General features: G+C 46.1%; 1 protein-coding gene across 1 annotated transcript; it reads left to right on the top strand.

Moving 5' to 3' along the window:
* Positions 1–8,288: 8,288 nt before the first annotated feature.
* LOC128344444 (uncharacterized) lies at positions 8,289–15,691 on the top strand. Its single transcript, XM_053294554.1, has 2 exons — positions 8,289–9,168; positions 13,587–15,691. Exons 1-2 carry the CDS (start codon positions 8,523–8,525, stop codon positions 14,096–14,098), a joined length of 1,158 nt encoding a protein of 385 aa, XP_053150529.1. The 5' UTR covers positions 8,289–8,522; the 3' UTR covers positions 14,099–15,691.
* The last annotated feature ends 2,944 nt before the right edge of the window (positions 15,692–18,635 follow it).

Here is an 18,635-nt window from a genome sequence, read left to right as displayed (position 1 = left end):
AAGCACAAATTAATCTCAAGGCCAGACATGAAGCTCATCACAGCAATCACCAAGAAATATTACACAGAAAGCTACCACTGTCCATTTCTCTCCACAACACCATCTCACAAACAGACCAAACCACAATTCAAGGAAAGCAGGCAGGCACCCAAATTCTGCCTTTGTCAATCTGCAGCAAACAGTATAACAATATAGAAGTTACAGCAGCAAACAATATAATATAACAATATAAAAGTTACACAGCAAGCATATTATACTTACTCAGTGCTGAGAAAACCACAAAATCAAACCTGCCTGCCACAGAAAGACAGGAGGACAGAGCAGTCATGGACCAATAGTCTGACAAGAAACAAAGCTGCTAGACCAGTGATTCTCAAACTTCGGTCCTGAGGTGTTATTGGATGTCAACTCCCATAATCCCCAACCAAAGGCCACTGAGGCTGGGGATTATGGGAGTTGAAGTCCAATAACACCTGAGGACCCAAGTTTGAGAATCACTGTGCTAGACTCTTACCATGAGAAAAAGAATTCTTTCTTCTCCAGCATAAGTGCACATCTCTGCCTGCCTGTGTCTAGATAACACCATCGCCTCAGATTGGTGCTGGGCCCTGGCTGACAGCCTGACACATAGATCGGGGCACCAGTCCATCTCATCATTGCCCATGGCTGTGGCGTGTGTGCATGTCTATGTGTGTCAGTAGCACTACCAGGCAGACTGACACATCTGGGTTTCGGTTGGCCAGAGTAGAGAGAGCTGCCAGTGGTGTTGCAGGTCAACCATGAGTTATTCACTCTCCATAGTCAGCTTGGGAAGGCCAGGGGGAGGTTGGCCTTCATTGAGACCAGCCGCTCCACCATCTCAGAGTCCAGGTGTGAGCGATGGGGTGTCACCACGCCGCTGGTCATGGAGAACACCCTCTCGCGCTGGTTGGTGGGCACGAGAGGAACCATCCAGCAACTGTGCCTAACCTGGCTAGATTTGGCAATGCATTGCCCAAAACTGGATCAGCTGGGTCTCCTGGCCTGTCACTGGCTCCTGCAGAACACACTGCTCAGCAATACTTAAGGGTTTTGTGGGCTCCTCCCATACCCCGGGCACACCAAGGAATCCCACCAGGAACATGGAGGCAGAACTGATAACTCACTTGGCCCTGCCAGCAACACCACACTGCTGGACCAGGAAGTGGCAGTGATGCTACTGCTAGGGGTGCAATGTGCACTAGCAGTAGGCACTCCAGTACCTTCCTCCTGGTTGAGTCCCAGCCTTCTCTCCTCTGCTTGCCTAACCTCTGCAACCAGGAGGTCCCACCAGCTGGTCAAGGGTGACCACTTTGCCCTTCATCTTTGGGTCACACAGGAAGGACAAAACATGCACTGCACCACTCCAGTCCTCAGCCAACCTGCCAAGGTGATTGCAAAGCCTGGCTCAGCATTACTGTCTTGGCACACAAGCTGTTCATGGAAACAAAGAGTGTCTCGAGTGCCAAGAAAACCTTGGAAATGAGCATCCAGTCCTGGTTGGATAGGTCACACACTTCCAAGCCATGACTCCTTGCCAGGGTGTGGATGGAGCAAGCACTGAAGCAAGAGAAAGGTGCAGATCCACTGGGTCGAAACATACTGGTGGATCAGATGTTCAGATAGGCTAAGCTCAAGCTGACTCTCCTTAAGCATCTGCCTACCTCTTTGCTTTAGGGGAAGAAAGGTGCTATCCTGCGGCACCTGTCCATAATAGCAGCCAAGTGCCTCCTGCACAACTAGGTTCAGAGTGTGCACCACACAATAGAAGAACAAACTGAACCTGCTCAGCTGCCTTAGTTATTTTGACAGCATTTATGCTGGTCTTGGACCATCATAAAGATGATATTTTGACAGCAGTGTTGGTGACCATGAACCCTCGGCAACAGCCCTCCCCCACCACACGTGGTGATTCATGGCTGCTGACAGATCATCCGCCGTGCGGGCAGTGTCCACAGCACTTCCAAATGCAGCACAGCCCAATCCCCCCAACAGGGATTGAGGAGGATGGAGAGAGCGATCTGGCTGGGCTAGCAGCCGGCAACACCTCCTCCTCCACTGCCACAGGAAGGGCTTCTTCCTTGACAGGTGATGACCTCCCCATTCTACCTCAGCTGCTACAGGCAGCTGCACTGCAGGACCAGACTCCTCCAGAAAGGAGAGCATGTCCACAACTACATCAGTGTGGTCAACTCAAGAAGTAGACCCCTCTTGCCATTGCTCACCATGAGCAGCATCACCCTTCCCTCTGCCTACCACTCTGCTACTGGCTCTGCCCTGCACCCTCCCAGACATCTTCGGTTGTTGTTGTTGTTTTAAAAGATAAATTTGAGCCCTACCTCTGATGGAGCAAAAAGTGCCCTTAAGGGGGTGTGGGGCTGGGGGTGGACCGAGCAACAATGGGGCAAGTCTAAGGGAAGGCAAAGGGCAGGGGATTACTGTGGCTCTCTAACCCAAGCCCACCCCTCCTGTCCTACTGTACTGCCACTACCCACCTAATTTCTTCCCCAAACTAGGCCATATTTAAAGATGGTCTGTTACCTGATGGTGGCTGGGCTGGGCTGGGCTGACCTATCTGGTGTTTTCAGCTGGGGGCGTCCAGTTGGAGCCTGCCAAATGTTGTTCTCAGAGGCACTCTTGGACCAAGCAGATACAACAGGTGGGGTAAGGGCAGGTGGGCACCCGTCAGACAGGCACCCACCCACCAAGAGAAAAAATAAGAAGAAAGAGAAAAGAGAGCGAGAGCCTGGCAGGCTGGGCATCAGACAGAACACACCAGCCTACAAAAACCAAAAATGAATCCACCAGGCACACAGACAAGAGCAGCAGCAAAGGTGAAGCAAAATTTAAAAAATAAGCACAGTACCCCAGTTATTAAAGCCACTGGAGTCTACAAGCATGAAGGGGGGAAATGCACAGAAAGGGAAAAAGTGTTCAAAGCAGCACCCAGGTCAAGCCCCTGGGTGCTGCTGGTACAATTTTTTAAAAAAATTGAGGAGGAATCAAGTACAGCACCCCAGCCACAGGGGGCTGGCTGCAAGCAAGAATATGAAATCCAAATGGGAGTGGAATTCAAGCAGCACCCAGTTATAGCCACTGGAGCTGGTACAATTAAAAATAGTTAGAAAAAGAAAATAAAAGCGTTGGCACTGCAAATTAAAAGGAGTGTGTGTGTGTGTGTGTGTGTGTGTGTGTGTGTGTGTGTGTATAGAGACAGGTAAGCCCAGCAGTGACTCTCTGTCTCTCCCTCCACTCGCTAGGCTAGGCTAGGCTAAGCAGGAAGAGACCAAGACCGAGATGACCACCATCACCAGTCTCTGCTTTCAGTGCTAGCGCTGCCTCTGCTCTCTCTGATCTTTCTCTCCCTAGGCACAAATGGCTCTCTGTCCTTCTGCTTCCAAGCAACCCCTTAAATACATTTTGAAAATCCCTCCTTTAGCCTCACCCCCACCCTGCTTCCTCCACCTAGCCAATGGGGGCACAGTTGCCCATCACAGTGCTTGAATTGAAATATAACAAGCCAACCAAGAAGTAAGGAAATATCAAGGTGATCAGAAGCCAATGCCAGAAAACCAAACAGCCCTCCAAAATGGTGCTCACCACTTGAATCATTCAAATCGATTTGGGCTCGGATCGGGGCTGATTCCATTAGAACTCAAATCAGGCCCTTTGTTCTAGGGGCAATTTGATTTGAGTTCAAATCACTCCAATAGCCGCAACTTGAATCGATTTGACTCAAATTGATTTGCACAACTCTACTTACAACACCATTCTATGCATGTTTACTTGGAAATATCCATTGGTACTGTGTACCAAAAAGGTTTACCCAAAAAATAACATGCCTAGGATTGTAGCCTGAAAGCAACAGCAGTTTAGGGATAGGAGAGGAGTAGGCATTTATTTGGGGCTGGCATGCACTCTGGGTGCCGAACTGACTGAGCAGGGATAGGACCTAGGGGCACTATCCTTGGTTAAAATGGCGGGTCCCTTGATGGGGGTGGGATCCACAAGTAGCTAATAATTACTTTCATAAATCTTGCTTATTACATTTAATATAACAATGTGCTGAAAATTGACCTAAGCCCCCCCACAGAACGTCATTGCTGGTTCTGGCTCACCCAGGCATTTGAGTTGTGCACCCCTTCCCCTAGAGTAACAAGCTGGCCTACCAGAAGAGCTGGACTGTGAATGTTAAAGCATATCTGTGAAGGCTTTTCAGAAGCTGCCTCCACCAAGGCTAAAGGGAATTAGCTCAAATGGCACAGTGGTTACTTAGGTGCAAGAGGTTGCAGGATTGTTGCCTGCATTCTCCAGACCAAGGGCTCTCACCTTACTCCTTGATGGCTGATGAGTTGGGATACTCATCCCTTCCATGTTGTACTGCACCCTGGAACTTTTCTCCACATGGGGAGTGGTGAGCAGGCATGTAACAATAGGTTTATTCATTCATTCATTCATTCATTCATCAATCAAGCTTATATACTACCCAAACATTCGTCTCTGGGCGGTTAACATAAAACAATTAACACATATAAAAGTTAAAACAAATCAACAGTTTAAAATCAAACATAAAATTAAAACAGACAATTTTAAAAAGCTATTGGGAGTAAGGTTGTTGGAACTGCATACACTGTCTACCTGTAAATAATCCTTCCATACAATAACCATAATATTGCCCTGTTAACTAAGCAAAGAGACACCTTTTTAAAGTGGTGATTCTCTTTATTTAGCAGGGAGAAAGTAACTAGCCCTATCAACCCCAGCACAGTACCTCCGGTGACTGTTGCTGGTATCTATCTTAAGTTTATTTTTAGGTTGTGAGCCTTTGGGGACAGGGTTCTATCTTGTTTGTTTGTTGTTTCTCTGTGTAAGCCGCCCTGAGCCATTTTTGGAAGGGTGGTATAGAAATCGAATAAATAAATATATAATAGCAGAGACTTTGTTACTGTAAAACTTTCCCAAACTTGTTATGAGTTGTCATGATCAGAAATAAGTGACTCTGCTAGTTCACTGTTATGGAGCAAAGGATTGGGAAATGTGGTGCTCTAGTGGAAAGTTGCACTTATGGTTTAGGGAGAAGTAGAACAGGCAGGGGTGTAGCTACAATTGAGCAAATGGGTTCAAAAAACCTGGGCCCCCAGCTCCTGAGGCCCGCCCCCAGCCCCACCCCTCCCTATTTTTTTCATTATCTCCCTCATTCCGAGGGGCCGCCAGGGAGAGAGGTGAACACCAGTTCCCTCTCACCTAACTACGCCCCTGACAATAGGTTTGGCTTTGATCCCATCTTATGATCCCATTGCCCTCTCCATTTTCAAATACACACATGGACAAATTTGTTGGTACCCTTACAACTCATTGAAAAAGTGTTGTATGCCTCCTGAAAAGCAATTAAATGAAAAGCAATTGTCCCATGTATACCTGCATGCCTTTGATATGTCATTGAGTAAAGCAAAGCAAGTGTGAAAAGAGAGAAAGTATTGCTTATTCTACAAAGATTCTAAAGTGGCCTGGACACATTTTCCCCTAGAAAATTTTCCCTATAAAAGATCATAAATAATTGGATTAGAGTGATTTTTCAAATTAGCTGTTTTCTTTCATTAGTATCACACATGTCTCCAATCATGCAATCAGTCATTCAGCCTATTTAAGTGGAGAAAAGTAGTCACTCTGTTGTTTGGCATCATTGTGTGTCCCGCAATGAACATGGAACACAGAAAGCAAAGGAGAGAGTTGTCTGAGGAGATCAGAAAGAAAATTATAGACAAGCATGTTAAAGGCAAAGGCTTCAAGACCATCTTCAAGCAGTTTGATGTTCCTGTGACAATTTGATTAAGAAGTTCAAGGTCCATGGGACTGTAGCCAACCTCCCTGGATACGGCCGCAAGAGGAAAATCGACCCCAGAATGGGCAGGACAACAGTGAGAATGGTAGATAAAAAGTCAAGGACAACTTCCAAAGAGATACAAGCTGAACTCCAAGGTCAAGATCCATCAGTGTCTGATCGCACCATCTGTCGCTTTTTGAGTGACAGTGGGCTCAATAGAAGAAGACCCAAGAGGACTCCACTGTTGAAAGAAAAACACAAAAAAGCCAGACTGGAATTTGCTAACATGCATATTGACAAGCCACAATGCTTCTGGGAGAATGTCCTTTGGACAGATGAGACAAAACTGGAGCTTTTGGGCAAGTCTCATCAGCTCTATATCCACAGATGAAAAAACGAAGCTTTCAAAGAAAAGAACACCATACCTACTGTGAACATGGAGGAGACTCAGTTATGTTTTGAGGCTGCTGCTTTGCTGCATCTGGCACGGGGTGCCTTGAGTCTGTGCAGGGAACAATGAAATCTCAAGACCATCAAGACATTTTAGAGAGAAACGTACTGCCCAGTGTCAGAAAGCTCTGTCTCAGTTGCAGGTCATGGATCCTCCAACAGGATCATGACTCAAAACACACAGCTAAAAGCACCCAAGAATGGCCAAGAACAAAACATTGGACTATTCTGAAGTGGCCTTCTATGAGCCCTGATGTGAATCCTATCGAACATCTATGGAAAGAACTGAAACATGCAGTCTGGAGAAGGCACCCTTCAAACCTGACACAGCTGGAGCAGTTTGCTCAGGAACAGTAGGCCAAACTACCTGTTGACAGGTGCAGAAGTCTCACTGAGAGCTACAGGAATTGCTTGTTTGCAGTGATTGCTGCTAAAGGTTGTGCAACAAAATATTAGGTTAAGGGTCCCATCATTTTTGTCCATGCTATTTTCAACTGGTGTTATTTGAAATATTCTGTTGCATCAAAACTCTAAAGCAAAGTCTGATTTTTGTTAAATGCAGATGGGTGCCAATAACGTTTGTCAGTTTCAAGTTATTTCAGAGACAATTGTGGGGGGTTCTTTTTTTGTGGAGGAATACCAACACCTTTGTCCACGTGTGTAAAGTAAACAGAAGTGAAGACACACACTGCATTGAGATGTCAGATTAACTTCAGCATCTGTTTGGGATCTACATTAAAATGTGATACATTGCTATCCTTTGCTTATCAGGGCCACACTCCTTTCTCTCTCTCCTTGTATACACATGCACATATAAATTGCCAATTTAGGATGTTACTTCATGCATCTGTTGAAGTTGCCTCTAGTCCATAGAAGTTTGTGCCCAAATACACTTGTTTTTAGAAATCATTTGTATATAAAAAATGTACAGGACTACATAAATGGAAAGAAAGGTTTAATAAAATGTACAGGACTACAGAGCACCCTCTAGAGGGGGAAAATGCAATTTGGAAATCACTGGATGAACTCTTTGGATCTGGAGGAACTTTTGGAGAAGGGAGTAGAGTTTCTGCAGAAATGAACCTTAAATACCCTGCTAAGAGAAGACCACAATTTCCTGGAGGCTCTTGGAGCAGGAGTCCAGTTCATCTGCCTTTGGTTTTCCAGTAGTATTCCCCTTTCACCTTCCCACACAACTCCTGATCGCATTCTAGACCCTCCATCTATTGTATTAATGCCCTCCTCCTCTCCCGGGGCACCCCACTCCAGCCCCATTACTCTGCCAGAGGGGGAAAAAGGCGAATTGCCTGCATTTTTGAAACAAGAAGTTTTCAAGCTGCTGGCTCTTCTCCGGGTTGAATCCTCATCGTGCAGCGCGATTAGCTAACGGAACCAACAGAGGGAAGATGACGACGACCACCCCTACGTGGATTTCAAAGAATTCTCCAAGGTCATGTGGTGGTGTTTGTTTGAAGATTTGATTGTGGCTTCCTCCACAGTGGAGATAGGGCAATGGAATCGAAATACAGCAGAGATCCAGAGGATTACAGGAGAGGACAAACAGAGATGGAAGGCGGCGGGGGGGGGGGCGGGAAGGGAAACTGAAGCTTTGAGAAAATAAGCAGCAACACAATGCATTCCAGAGGGAGAGAGAGAGAGATCCCCTGACGAAATTAGGTGCTATGACGAAGCACTGAGCTGCTGCTCCTCCTGAGGCTGTCTCCGTTCGCAGCAGGCAAAGGACAAATCACTGCTGACGGGCAAAGGGTGTGTGGCACGGCTCGTACGCCTTCCTCTTCCTGTCTGCAAAGGCAGGGTGGATCCATTGCTCGCTGCCTTTGCGCCCGCCTCCCATCCTTGCCTATTGGCTCTCTGCGCTGCTGATTCCACCCTTCCCTGGCAGGAGCCACTTCATAGGCTGATGGACGTGACGTTGCAGGAATGGATTGGTCCTGTCAGATGTCTGAAAGAGAACCTTCCAAGTTCGATCAGAAGCTCCGCCCACGACGTTACTACTGACTAACAACTGTTCATGTGAACACTCGCTTATGCAAAAGGTTCCATCTTGGCTTTCTTTTTGTGCCTTTCTGGTCTATACAGCCTCTGTGTTATTTTCCTCCAGCTGTGGCTTCTAGGTCTTTGGGAGAAAGTTTGGCACTTCTTGGGCATTTAGGGATCTGGAGCTGTTTGGAGTTTGGTACTGCTCTGTGCTGATTTGGTCAAAGCAGAAATGCCACATACCCCTCGTCAGCGCTTACAGCCTCGAGCCCCAGTGTGGTCAGAGTCAGAAACCCGGGATTTCCTAGCCCTTTGGGGTGAGCTGTTGATTCTGCGGTGGATTGAAAACCGGCCACCAAACAGTGACATCTATGAAGACCTTTCAGCCCAAATGGTTGCCAGAGGTCACGAACGCAATGCTTCGCAGTGCAGGAACAGGGCTCGGGACCTGAAGCGAAGTTATCGGAGAGCCAAGGATGCGCAAGTATGTGCCGGAGCGGAACCGGTTTCTTGTCGCTACTTTCGAGAGTTGGATCAGATGTTTGGCGGTGAAATGGATGGCGTAGGCAATCGAAATCTGGCTAACATGGATGGGCCCATCCGGGTGGTTGTGAAATCAGAGGATGCAGAAGACATGGAAGCTCAAGTCTCTGAAGAAGAGGGCAACCAAATGACCCCACCTAACACTCTCTCAAGCATGGACGCCGACACAGACACCGAAACCGAACCAAACGTGGGGATTTCGCGAGAGCTGGCGGCCGCAGATCCGGAAGTGATTGAAACTACAATAGGGGAGGCGTGTTCCGAAGACAAAGCAGGGTCTTTATGTGGACAACCAGTTGCTGGCCCCAGTGAAGATGGACATCATACTGTGACAGGTGAGCAAGTGTCCTGATACTGCCCTGGCTTTTTACAGGTGCTCTCAGCTTTTTGACCCTTTTGTACATTTCAGGCTAAACCAGCTATGGGAACCTCCCCTAAAAATATCTGGGGTGTTGCTGTGGTAGGCACTGGCTCTTGGTCACGGGGTGGGGGGCATGACCCATATTTTCTCCTCTTTTGAGGCCCAAATTAGATGTGCGTTTGGGAGAAATATCTTCTGGTTTCAAAAGAGAAGCCTGGTTCAATCTGGTTGCTATGCAAGCCAACTCAGTTGGCCATGAGCTCTGGAGCTCTCTGGCTAGGCTCAGCCAATTTTAGTCAAAATCTGGGAGGGAAGGGACCTTTCCGAGGGGATTGTGGTGGGGGCTTGGGGGAGGAGCTTAGTAAGGAAGCTGCTCAGATTCATATCCCAGAAGCCACTCAGCTTTCGTTCCTGGACATCTGAGCTCCAGCCCGGCAAGCTGATTGGGCTGTGGGAAAGACTGGCAGGCGGGCAAAAAGGAAAAAGCAGTGAAGGGAGGGAGTATGGCAGGAAGGGCAGAGAAAATGGAGGAGGGTGGGGAAGTGTCGGTGGGGAGGAGGGGAAAGATAGAGGATATTGGGGAAGGGAAAGTTCAGTGGATCAAATCAAAAGAACAGAGCTGTAAATGTATCACACAGTAAATATTTTAGACACATGAGTGTTGCTTGAGTTTATGAGCACTCCAGATTCGTATGCATTCCTAAATTCTCCTGTCATAACACTTTAAGAAGAATAGGTCATAAGAATATAAGAACAGCCCTGCTGGATCAGGCCCAAGGCCCAGCTAGTCCAGCATCCTGTTTCACACAGTGGCCCACCAGATGCCGCTGGAAGCCACAGGCAGGAGTTGAGGGCATGCTCTCTCTCCTGCTGTTACTCCCCTGCAACTGGTACTCAGAGGCATCCTGCCATCCTGACTCTGAGGCTGGAGGTGGCCTATAGCCCTCCAGCTAGTAGCCATTGATATACCTCTCCTCCAGGTCAGAGGAATATTGTTGTTGTTTTTGTTTGTTTATTATACTTATTTATTTTATTTAAAATATATACTGCTTTTCAATAAAAACATTCTCAAAAGTGGTTTATGAAGGAAAAGGAGTAACACAGTTCTAAACACAGTTCTGTCTAATGCACAGTAGTAAAATTACCATACATGACAATCAGAGCAATTAGTTTTAGAGCTTTCCCCTTATTTATTAATACCACAGAAGATATAATATCAGCATTAAGTAGCTGGTCTAGGGGTATGATTCTCACTTTGGGTGTGAGAGTCCCTGAGTTCAATTCCCAGACAGACCTGTGCACTGAGGAGAAAGCTGCCCACACCTTTACAATTTTTAGAGGAGGAGAGATGGTCTTATGGTAGTGAGTATGAATTGTCCCCTTTGTTAAGCAGGGTCTGCCTTAGTTTGCATTTGGATGGGACACTACATTTGAGCGCTGTAAAATATTCCCCTTAGGGGATGGGGCCATTGCTCAGGGGAAGAGCAGAATCATGCATGCATAAAGGTCCCAGGGTCACTCCCTGGCATCTCCAGGAGGTTTTCTAAATAACTATTTACTCTTGCTTCACAACACTCAGGGAAGGGGTGAGTTCATATGAGGGAGATATTTACAGCACCTTCAGTTTGGTGCTGTTCATTTTGTCTTGTTTCATGATGATTGGCCCTCAATGTGTAACATGTGTCTTTAAAAAGTTGTACTTGGCTGGAGTGTTGAAAATGATTGTGTGGTATATTTGGCCATTTTTGTGGAGCCATATGGAGAGGTCCTGTGGATACCTGCCTGTGAGTGACTTAGGGGAGTGTCGGCTCCACCTGCCACCCCTCTCAGTTCCTAAATGGGCAAATTTGTTTCCTGTGTCCTGCAGTCAACTTCCAGTCTACAGTGCAATATAATTTTCTTCTTTATTTCCCCTGTGCGCTCGCGCACTGCCAGCGGTGTGCTAGAACAATGGACAGGCACACTGCACAGGTAAATCCAAACTCCATAGCAGCTTTATGGAAGCTTATATCAAATTGGAATTCTCAGACTCTCTTCCGGAAATATCGTTAAAATTATTGGAAAATCAGAAGATAAAATAGTGGCAGAAATACTAAATGGCATCTGCAGCCATCTGCTTCGGTTTGAGCAATTCCACTACCACCTGCCGCTGTAATTATTGTTCTCTGGCCTCTCTCTCTCTCTCTCTCTCTCTCTCTCTCTCTCTCTCTCTCTTTGCTTGACAGGGTATCTTCACACACCCATGCAATTGCAAAATGAAGAAATCAAGAGAGAAATTCTTCTTAACCAGCATGGGTGCACAAGGACACCTTTTAAAACCAAAAGGTCTAAGAGGAAAAGAGGGGGGGAAATCAGAACGTGGTAATAGTTGGACATAGAGCTCTGAAAACTGGCACACAGATAGTGGAGGACAGCAGGATTCTGTGTATTTAATCTCAAATAAGCAATTCGAGCTGTTGATTTTTAACAATTTTTTTAAAAAATAAGCCAAAATCACACTAACATCTGAGAATTGCAGCAAAAAATAATGTCACATCTGAGAATCATTGAATTAAAAAAAATCATTAAAGATCAACAGCTGAACCAATTTACTTGAAATTGTAAAAAGGTGGACCAATGGTCTAACTCGGTATAAGGTAGTTTCCCGTTTTCTATGTCTTACTTGCACATAAAGTGCTGCTAGTACCACCAATGATGTTAAGTAATCCTGATAGTGTTACTGGAAGTTTTAGTCATGTACATTCTTCCAACTGAAATGAACAATGCTAGTAGTTTACCACTATTCTTATATCCAAAAGTTACATATTTGAGACCTTTGGCTCATTTGCATGTGTGATAATGAATGTCTTATAATTAGTTCAGAAAATAACCATTTCCCACAGTCTCACATGTGCTGGATGTAATTATGTGATGAAGACAGGTTTATAAATTGGGCCTCAACTTGTGAAAAAGGCAAGGAAGCCACCTCTTGTTTCTGTCCCCCACCTCACCCTGAAAACTACCCAGAAATATTGGGGGGATCTGAAATATATACAATACTGATTTATCAAACCTAAACTTTATATACAGTATAAGTATACAGGTGGCCCTCGTTATTCACAAAGGTTCTGTTCCTGCCTATATCCGTGGATAACAAAACTGAATAAAGAGAACTTCAACCCTATGGAGATTTGGGGGTTAGGTTCCTAAGCACACTGAAGTGTGCTTAAAATCACAAGAAAAAGCAGGTGAGAGCAGAAATAAGCACAGTACTTTGCTCTCTAGCAATACCCCCCAAACTTCCAAATCCTCCAATTTTTGTTCTTTTTGAGCGTTTTTCTTTTCAGAAAAGAGCCACAAAATGGCTCAGCACTACAAAAGGGTGGCAAGAAATGACATCAGAAGTCATTTCCAGCCACTCAAGAACTGCAGATGGGTGAAAATAACCCTATTTTCATCCTGCAAATAAAGAAACTGGGTCGCTATGACACAACCACGGATACGCAAAACCGTAGGTGCCTGGACTGTCAGTAATGAGGGCCACCTGTATGTTCTATAGTGTTTATTCAAACAATAATTTTGAACATACCTGGTTTTAAAGATGGAGCTGTAAGCTTCAGCTCCCACTTCTTGCAAGCTGGCAAATGAGAGAAAACAAAAGCTGAAAATAGAAACTGTGTAATAAACAATAGTATATGTAGACTTCAACACAATCATGTGGAAACAGAAGGAAATGTGACCCTGATCCAGTGTACGTTAGCTGTGTTAATCTGTTGAAATTAATGGGACATCAGTTACTTAGATTTGCAGGTCTTCACTGTAACTGACTTTCTCTTGACTGAGCCTTGTGTATCTAGGGGGAAATTTATAACTGAGCCCAATGTGGGTCAGGAAACATTAAAGTAGAAGGAGGGGGGAGCAATAATCTGCAGGCCTCCATCTGGGTAGGACAGCGCGGGACGTGCTTCCCCTGCACCCTTAATATCATGCTGGGCACACTGCCTGGGTTGGCTGCTGCCGTCCGACTCAGATCAAGGCTAGCAGACCATCACTTACCCCTTCTCCTACCTAAATGTTTGCTGCCACATGGCCATTTCTTGGGAGCATGCACCGGGCTTGGAGGAGCCTGGATGGGCGCTCCTCCTATTCTGATTTTGCTCATGAGACCAGCCCATTGTCAAAGCCCATGATAGGAATGGCTACCATCCACTTCCACACCACTGTTATTATGGAAGAGAGACTGTAGACTGCAGCCAGTCTCTGCTGCCCCAGGCCACCCAAACAAAAATGGCTAGAAAATCCATCACACCCACCCCCTACACACAGTCTTCTTGAGCTGTGCCAGCCAGCCAGAGCTTAGCAATGAGCAGTTGTCCTCCAGTTCCTAACCAGGCCTATCATTTGCCCTTGCAGGAAGAGGCAGGCGAGAGAATCCCCTGGGGCGCCCCCTAACAACAGCTGAAAGAATGGCATCCATGCGGGAGAGGAAGAGACGATCCCACGAAGAAATGATGCACGAGATCATGACTGACTACCGGAGGACCTGGGAGACCATGGAGGCACTTCATGAGAGGGGCGAAATCAGTGCCGGGGAGTTTCGTGAGGCAATGCTGAGGGAAATGCTTCTGGACAGGGAGGCCCGGACCCGAGAGGCCCAGCTAGATCGCGAATCCAGGGCTAGGGAGGCTCAGTTGGATAGGGAAGCAAGGGCCAGGGACAACCAGCTGGAGAGGGAGATTAGGGTTAAGGAGCTCAACATGATTGAGGTGGAACTCCAGCGCACCAGGGATATTCTCCATCCCATGGTGGACGCGGTGGTCTCTGTGGCACAGGTCTTGCGCACAACAGGCAGTATACTAAAACAGTCGTGCCAGCAGCCGCAAAGTGGAGGGGATGCCTTTTTGGAATTGGAAGATAGGAAATAATGTTTCTTCTCTTTTTTTTTTTTTTTTTTTGGCAATAGTCCATAGTTACTTCATTGGACAGAAAAGCGGGGTGATGTGAGAAAGTGGCTCCTTCAGGAATTTGAAACACTAAAACTAAGTCTGCTATTTCTGGACAATGTTTTCTCTAGCCTGGCAACAAGCTCAGCTGAATTTGCCCGCCTCCCACTGCCCCAGCTCAATGAGTCAGAAACATAATGTTATTTGGTGTGATTTTCTTTTTAAAAGCCTAGAAAGAGCACTAGCTTCTTGGCTCAAATCGTCACTTTTTCCGTCAAGTTTCAGTGTCTTGGGCATCTGTTTGAGGGCTCTAACTTCTGTGTGACCTTTTGTACCAAGAACACATATTAGAGTACAAATTACATTCAGATATCCTCAAATCAAATATGTGTGTTTGTGTGTGTATGTCTTTAATTTACAGCTTTTTTTCTATTCCAAACAATCACAAGCAGGTGTGCATTCCTTTCGCAACTGCTGGAGACAAATAACAGGGGAAGGTCTCCACCTTCTACTACTACTATTACTACTTATATACTGCTTTTGAATGGAAGTTCTCAAAGCCGTTTACATAGGAAAAATAATAATAATGAGGAGATGGTTCCCTTCCCCAGAGGGCTCACAATCTAAAAAGAAACACACCAGCAACACACACTGGAGGGATGCTGTGCTGGGACTGAATAGGGCCAGTTGCTCTCCCCCTGCTTAATATAAAGAGAATCGCCACTTTGAAAGGTGCCCTTTTGCCCAATTAGCAGGGGCCTTCATGCCCTGCATGTGGACTTCCAACATGGGCTGGCCATTGTTGAAAGCAGAACAGGATGTCCTCTTGGACTGATCCAGCAAAGCTTTTATGTTCTTTCCCCACGGCTACTCAATGTGAGTATCAGTGTACAAAGAACAATATAAGGCTTAAATTGATTTTGTTTAAAATCGTTTCCTACAACCTACCTTTGGCTGCGTTCAGTTCATCTTCCAAACCGTGTTCATGTGTGACATGCATAGTGTGAGAGGAGCTTCACTCCACTTTCTACTAAAGTAAAGTGTGCCATCAAGTTGATTTTGACTCCAGGTGCCCACAGAGCCCTATGGCTTTATTTTGGTAGAATACAGGAGGGGCTTACCGTTGCCTCCTCCCGTGCAGTATGAGATGATGCTTTTCAGCATCTTCCTATATCACTGCTGCCCGATATAGTAGCAGTGGGGATTCGAACCCGCAACCTTCTGCTTGTTAGTCAAGCATTTCCCCGCTGCGCCCAAACCAGGCCTTTTCTAGGATTGCCCCGAGGCTCTGGAACACACTCCCAAATGAAATCAGAATCTCCCCATCTCTGGTTGTTTTTAAATGACTTTTGAAAACACACCTGTTTCATTAGGCTTTTAGTTTATGATGTTTTAAAAATTTTTATTTATGGTAATTTTAATCTGTTTTGTATGATTTTTAGGTTTTAGTTACCACTTGTTTAAATTGTAAATCTCGCTGAGATTTTATATAGAGTGGAATATACATGCATTAAATAAATAAAAAAATAAAAATAAAAATGCCTTTAATCATGTAACATAATGGTTTCAGTCTAATCTGCCACAGGTTGTTGTTTCTTGCCTAGTACTGCTTTAAGTTGCATTTCACCTTGGTTTGCAATTGCATTGCCTCCCTCCACCCACCCAAACACATAACTTATTTAAATACTTATGTAAGGATGGATTTTTGTTTGTTATTGCTGAAAATCAGCAACAAAAAGGTGTTAAGCAGAAGCTCAGGGAGTACCGATAGGTTCAATTTCACACAGGATGCTTGTGGGCTTCAAAAGGACCTCCCTTCTTAACACCTATATGAAGTGCATTTGGAGTTGGGTGTCCTAAGTATGCTGATGAGGACCATTTGCCAACACATAGCTCTAGGTGGTAGACAGTGGCTAGAAAGTATCCAATACAAGGCGAGGAAGTGGCTCTAATATTGGCAAGACCAAGTGCATGTCCAGAGCAGTGCTGGGGCTTGGGCCTCCCAGAGAGATGGGATGGCAGAAGTGGTAAGCGGGGAGGACAATAATGCCCTGAGCTCAATCTCAGCCCCCACCAGTAAGGCCAGAGGAGCTAGCCATCCAGTAGCAGTGCTGCAGAGTCTACCAAGCATGTGTGGCACAGGAAGCCCATGTTTCATCCCTGAGATGTCCTACGTTGCTTGCTCAGTGTGATGAGGAGACCCATCCCATAAAACTAAGGGATGAAAAAAAGCATCCCAATCTGGCTGCTTGCCGGGCTCTTCCCATGCCTGACGGGCATTATCTGTGCCAGCCATCTGTATGTGGAGGAGGCATTCTAGCCGTGGTGCTGCCAGTTGGACCATGCTGCAGTAGTGGACCAATGCACCATGCTGGGTCTCCACTTGAGGGACAGTGCTATGTGGTTTGCCTCTGTATTTCAAGGACTTGCTGGGGGACCTGTCCATACATACGTTATATAGGAAGCTGCCTTCTACCAAATCAAACCATTAGTCCTAGCTCAGTGTAGGGATTGCATGGAACTGTTCGGCGCTCCATTCTAGGAGCGCTGAACCGATTCCATCAACTGGGGTTTGAGCTGGTTTGGAGAGTGGGGGGTGGGATTCTTTAAGGAGCAGGGGAGGCGCTGCATACATGTTGTAAGCTCCCATCCCACTACTTTCCCCCCACCGGCGCTCTTGCAAAAAGGGTGTGTGTGGGGGGAGCATGTATGTGCTTCGGCCACTTCCATGCTGACACTGACTGGGGCTGCAGGGAGGCAATGCAGGGAGGCTTTTTGTGTGAGCACCCGCGAGGGAAAAGCGACAGGGTGGGGGCTGGCAGGTAGGCAATGCCTCCCGTGCCCCTTAAAGACCACCCCTGCCCTGCTCTCCCAGGAGTGCACAGAACCAGTTCTGTGCACATCCCTAGCTCAGTGCTGTCTACATTGATTGGCAGCAACTTCTCAGGGTTACAGATGAGCAGTTCCCAGCTTTACCTGGAGAGATTTAGGACCTTCCGCATGGAAAGGATGTGTTCCACCATTGAGCTAAGGGCCATAGTCTTTTCAGGTCCATGTAGCAGGGCTATCGTTGAAAGCTTTTGCTTTCAGCCATGGCAATTGAAATGGATTATCTGTTTGTCTGCAAACCATGAGTCTGACATGAGCTTCCACACTTGAGATCTTTAGAGAATTTCTGAGAAGGGAAAGCAATAAAGGTGAAGAGTAGAGAGTAAGAGGGGCTTGTACTGTAGCTGTCAAAGCACTGTCCAAACCCCAAAAAAAACAAGTTGTTCTAGTAACTAATCTGCCTACTTTCCTTTTCCTAACCCTACAACTGAACTAAATTTGGTTCAAATTGAGGTCCACAAGTTAGACCTCTTGTGCCTCAAATGTTCATGTATCCACCATCTTGGATTGGGCAGGATGACATCATTACAAACTACAGCATTGAGTTGTCCCTGTGTGTCACTCACTACAACTGTACCAAATTTGGTTCATATTGGTTAGACCAAGGCTGCTCAACTTCGGCCCTCCTGCAGATGTTGGTCTACAACTCCCATAATCCCTGGCTATTGGCTACTGTGGCTGGGGATTATGGGAGTTGTAGTCCCAAAACAGCTAGGGGGGCTAAGTTGAGCAGGCCTGGGTTAGACAGTCCAAGATGTGAAGATGCGGTTCACAAGTTAGCCCACTTGTGCCTCAAAGGTTTACACATCCACCATCTTGAATTGGGGTGGATGACATGATCACAAACTAGGCTGTTGAGGTGTCCCTGTGTGTCACTCACTACAACTGTACCTAATGTGGTTCAAATCAGTTACAGTCCACAAATTAGCCCACTTGCACCTCAAACATTCACGTGTCTGCCATCTTGGAATGGGGTAGATTACCTCATCACAAACTATGCCATTGGGGCATCCTGATGTGTCCCTACAGTTGTAGCAAATTTGGTTCAAATTGATTAGGCAGTTCTCAGGTTAGCCCACTTGCACCTCAAATGTTTATGTGTCCACTATCTTGAATTGGGATGGATGACGTCTTCACAAACTATGCCACTGAGGTGTCCCTACAACTGTACCTGATTTAGTTCATAATGCTCCAGGCATTGCGAAGTTGATGTGGGGGACCCATACACAGACACATGAAATACTGGGTGATCTCATAAGCCTACTGGAAAGTAGGCTAATGATTACTATCTACTTCCACACTGCTATGAAATAAGATGTCTACATTTGGCTGGAATTTAAGGGCAAGATCCACCAGCCTGTCAAAGTGCACAGGATGTGGACAAAGGGATTTGAAAGAAGATGAGAGCTAAAGCATGCGCAAGGCCAAAGATTCCTAATGTGTTATATGTGAGGTATGAAAAAGACTTTTACCAGCAATTTGAGTATTACAGAAGTTCTGTCAGGAGATGCCAGAGATGCAAGTTGTGGTGTCATTGTGACCCTGCCCTGAACCATAGCTGGGATTCCAATCCTGACTAGAATGGGCCAGTGGGACCAGAAGAATCAGCACTGCACCCAAGCCCAGATAT

The sequence above is a fragment of the Hemicordylus capensis genome, chromosome 2 (genome assembly GCF_027244095.1).
Source record: "Hemicordylus capensis ecotype Gifberg chromosome 2, rHemCap1.1.pri, whole genome shotgun sequence".
Lineage (NCBI taxonomy): Eukaryota > Metazoa > Chordata > Lepidosauria > Squamata > Cordylidae > Hemicordylus > Hemicordylus capensis.
Note: the sequence above shows the minus strand (reverse complement) of the source record. Positions and strands in the feature narration are given on the sequence as shown.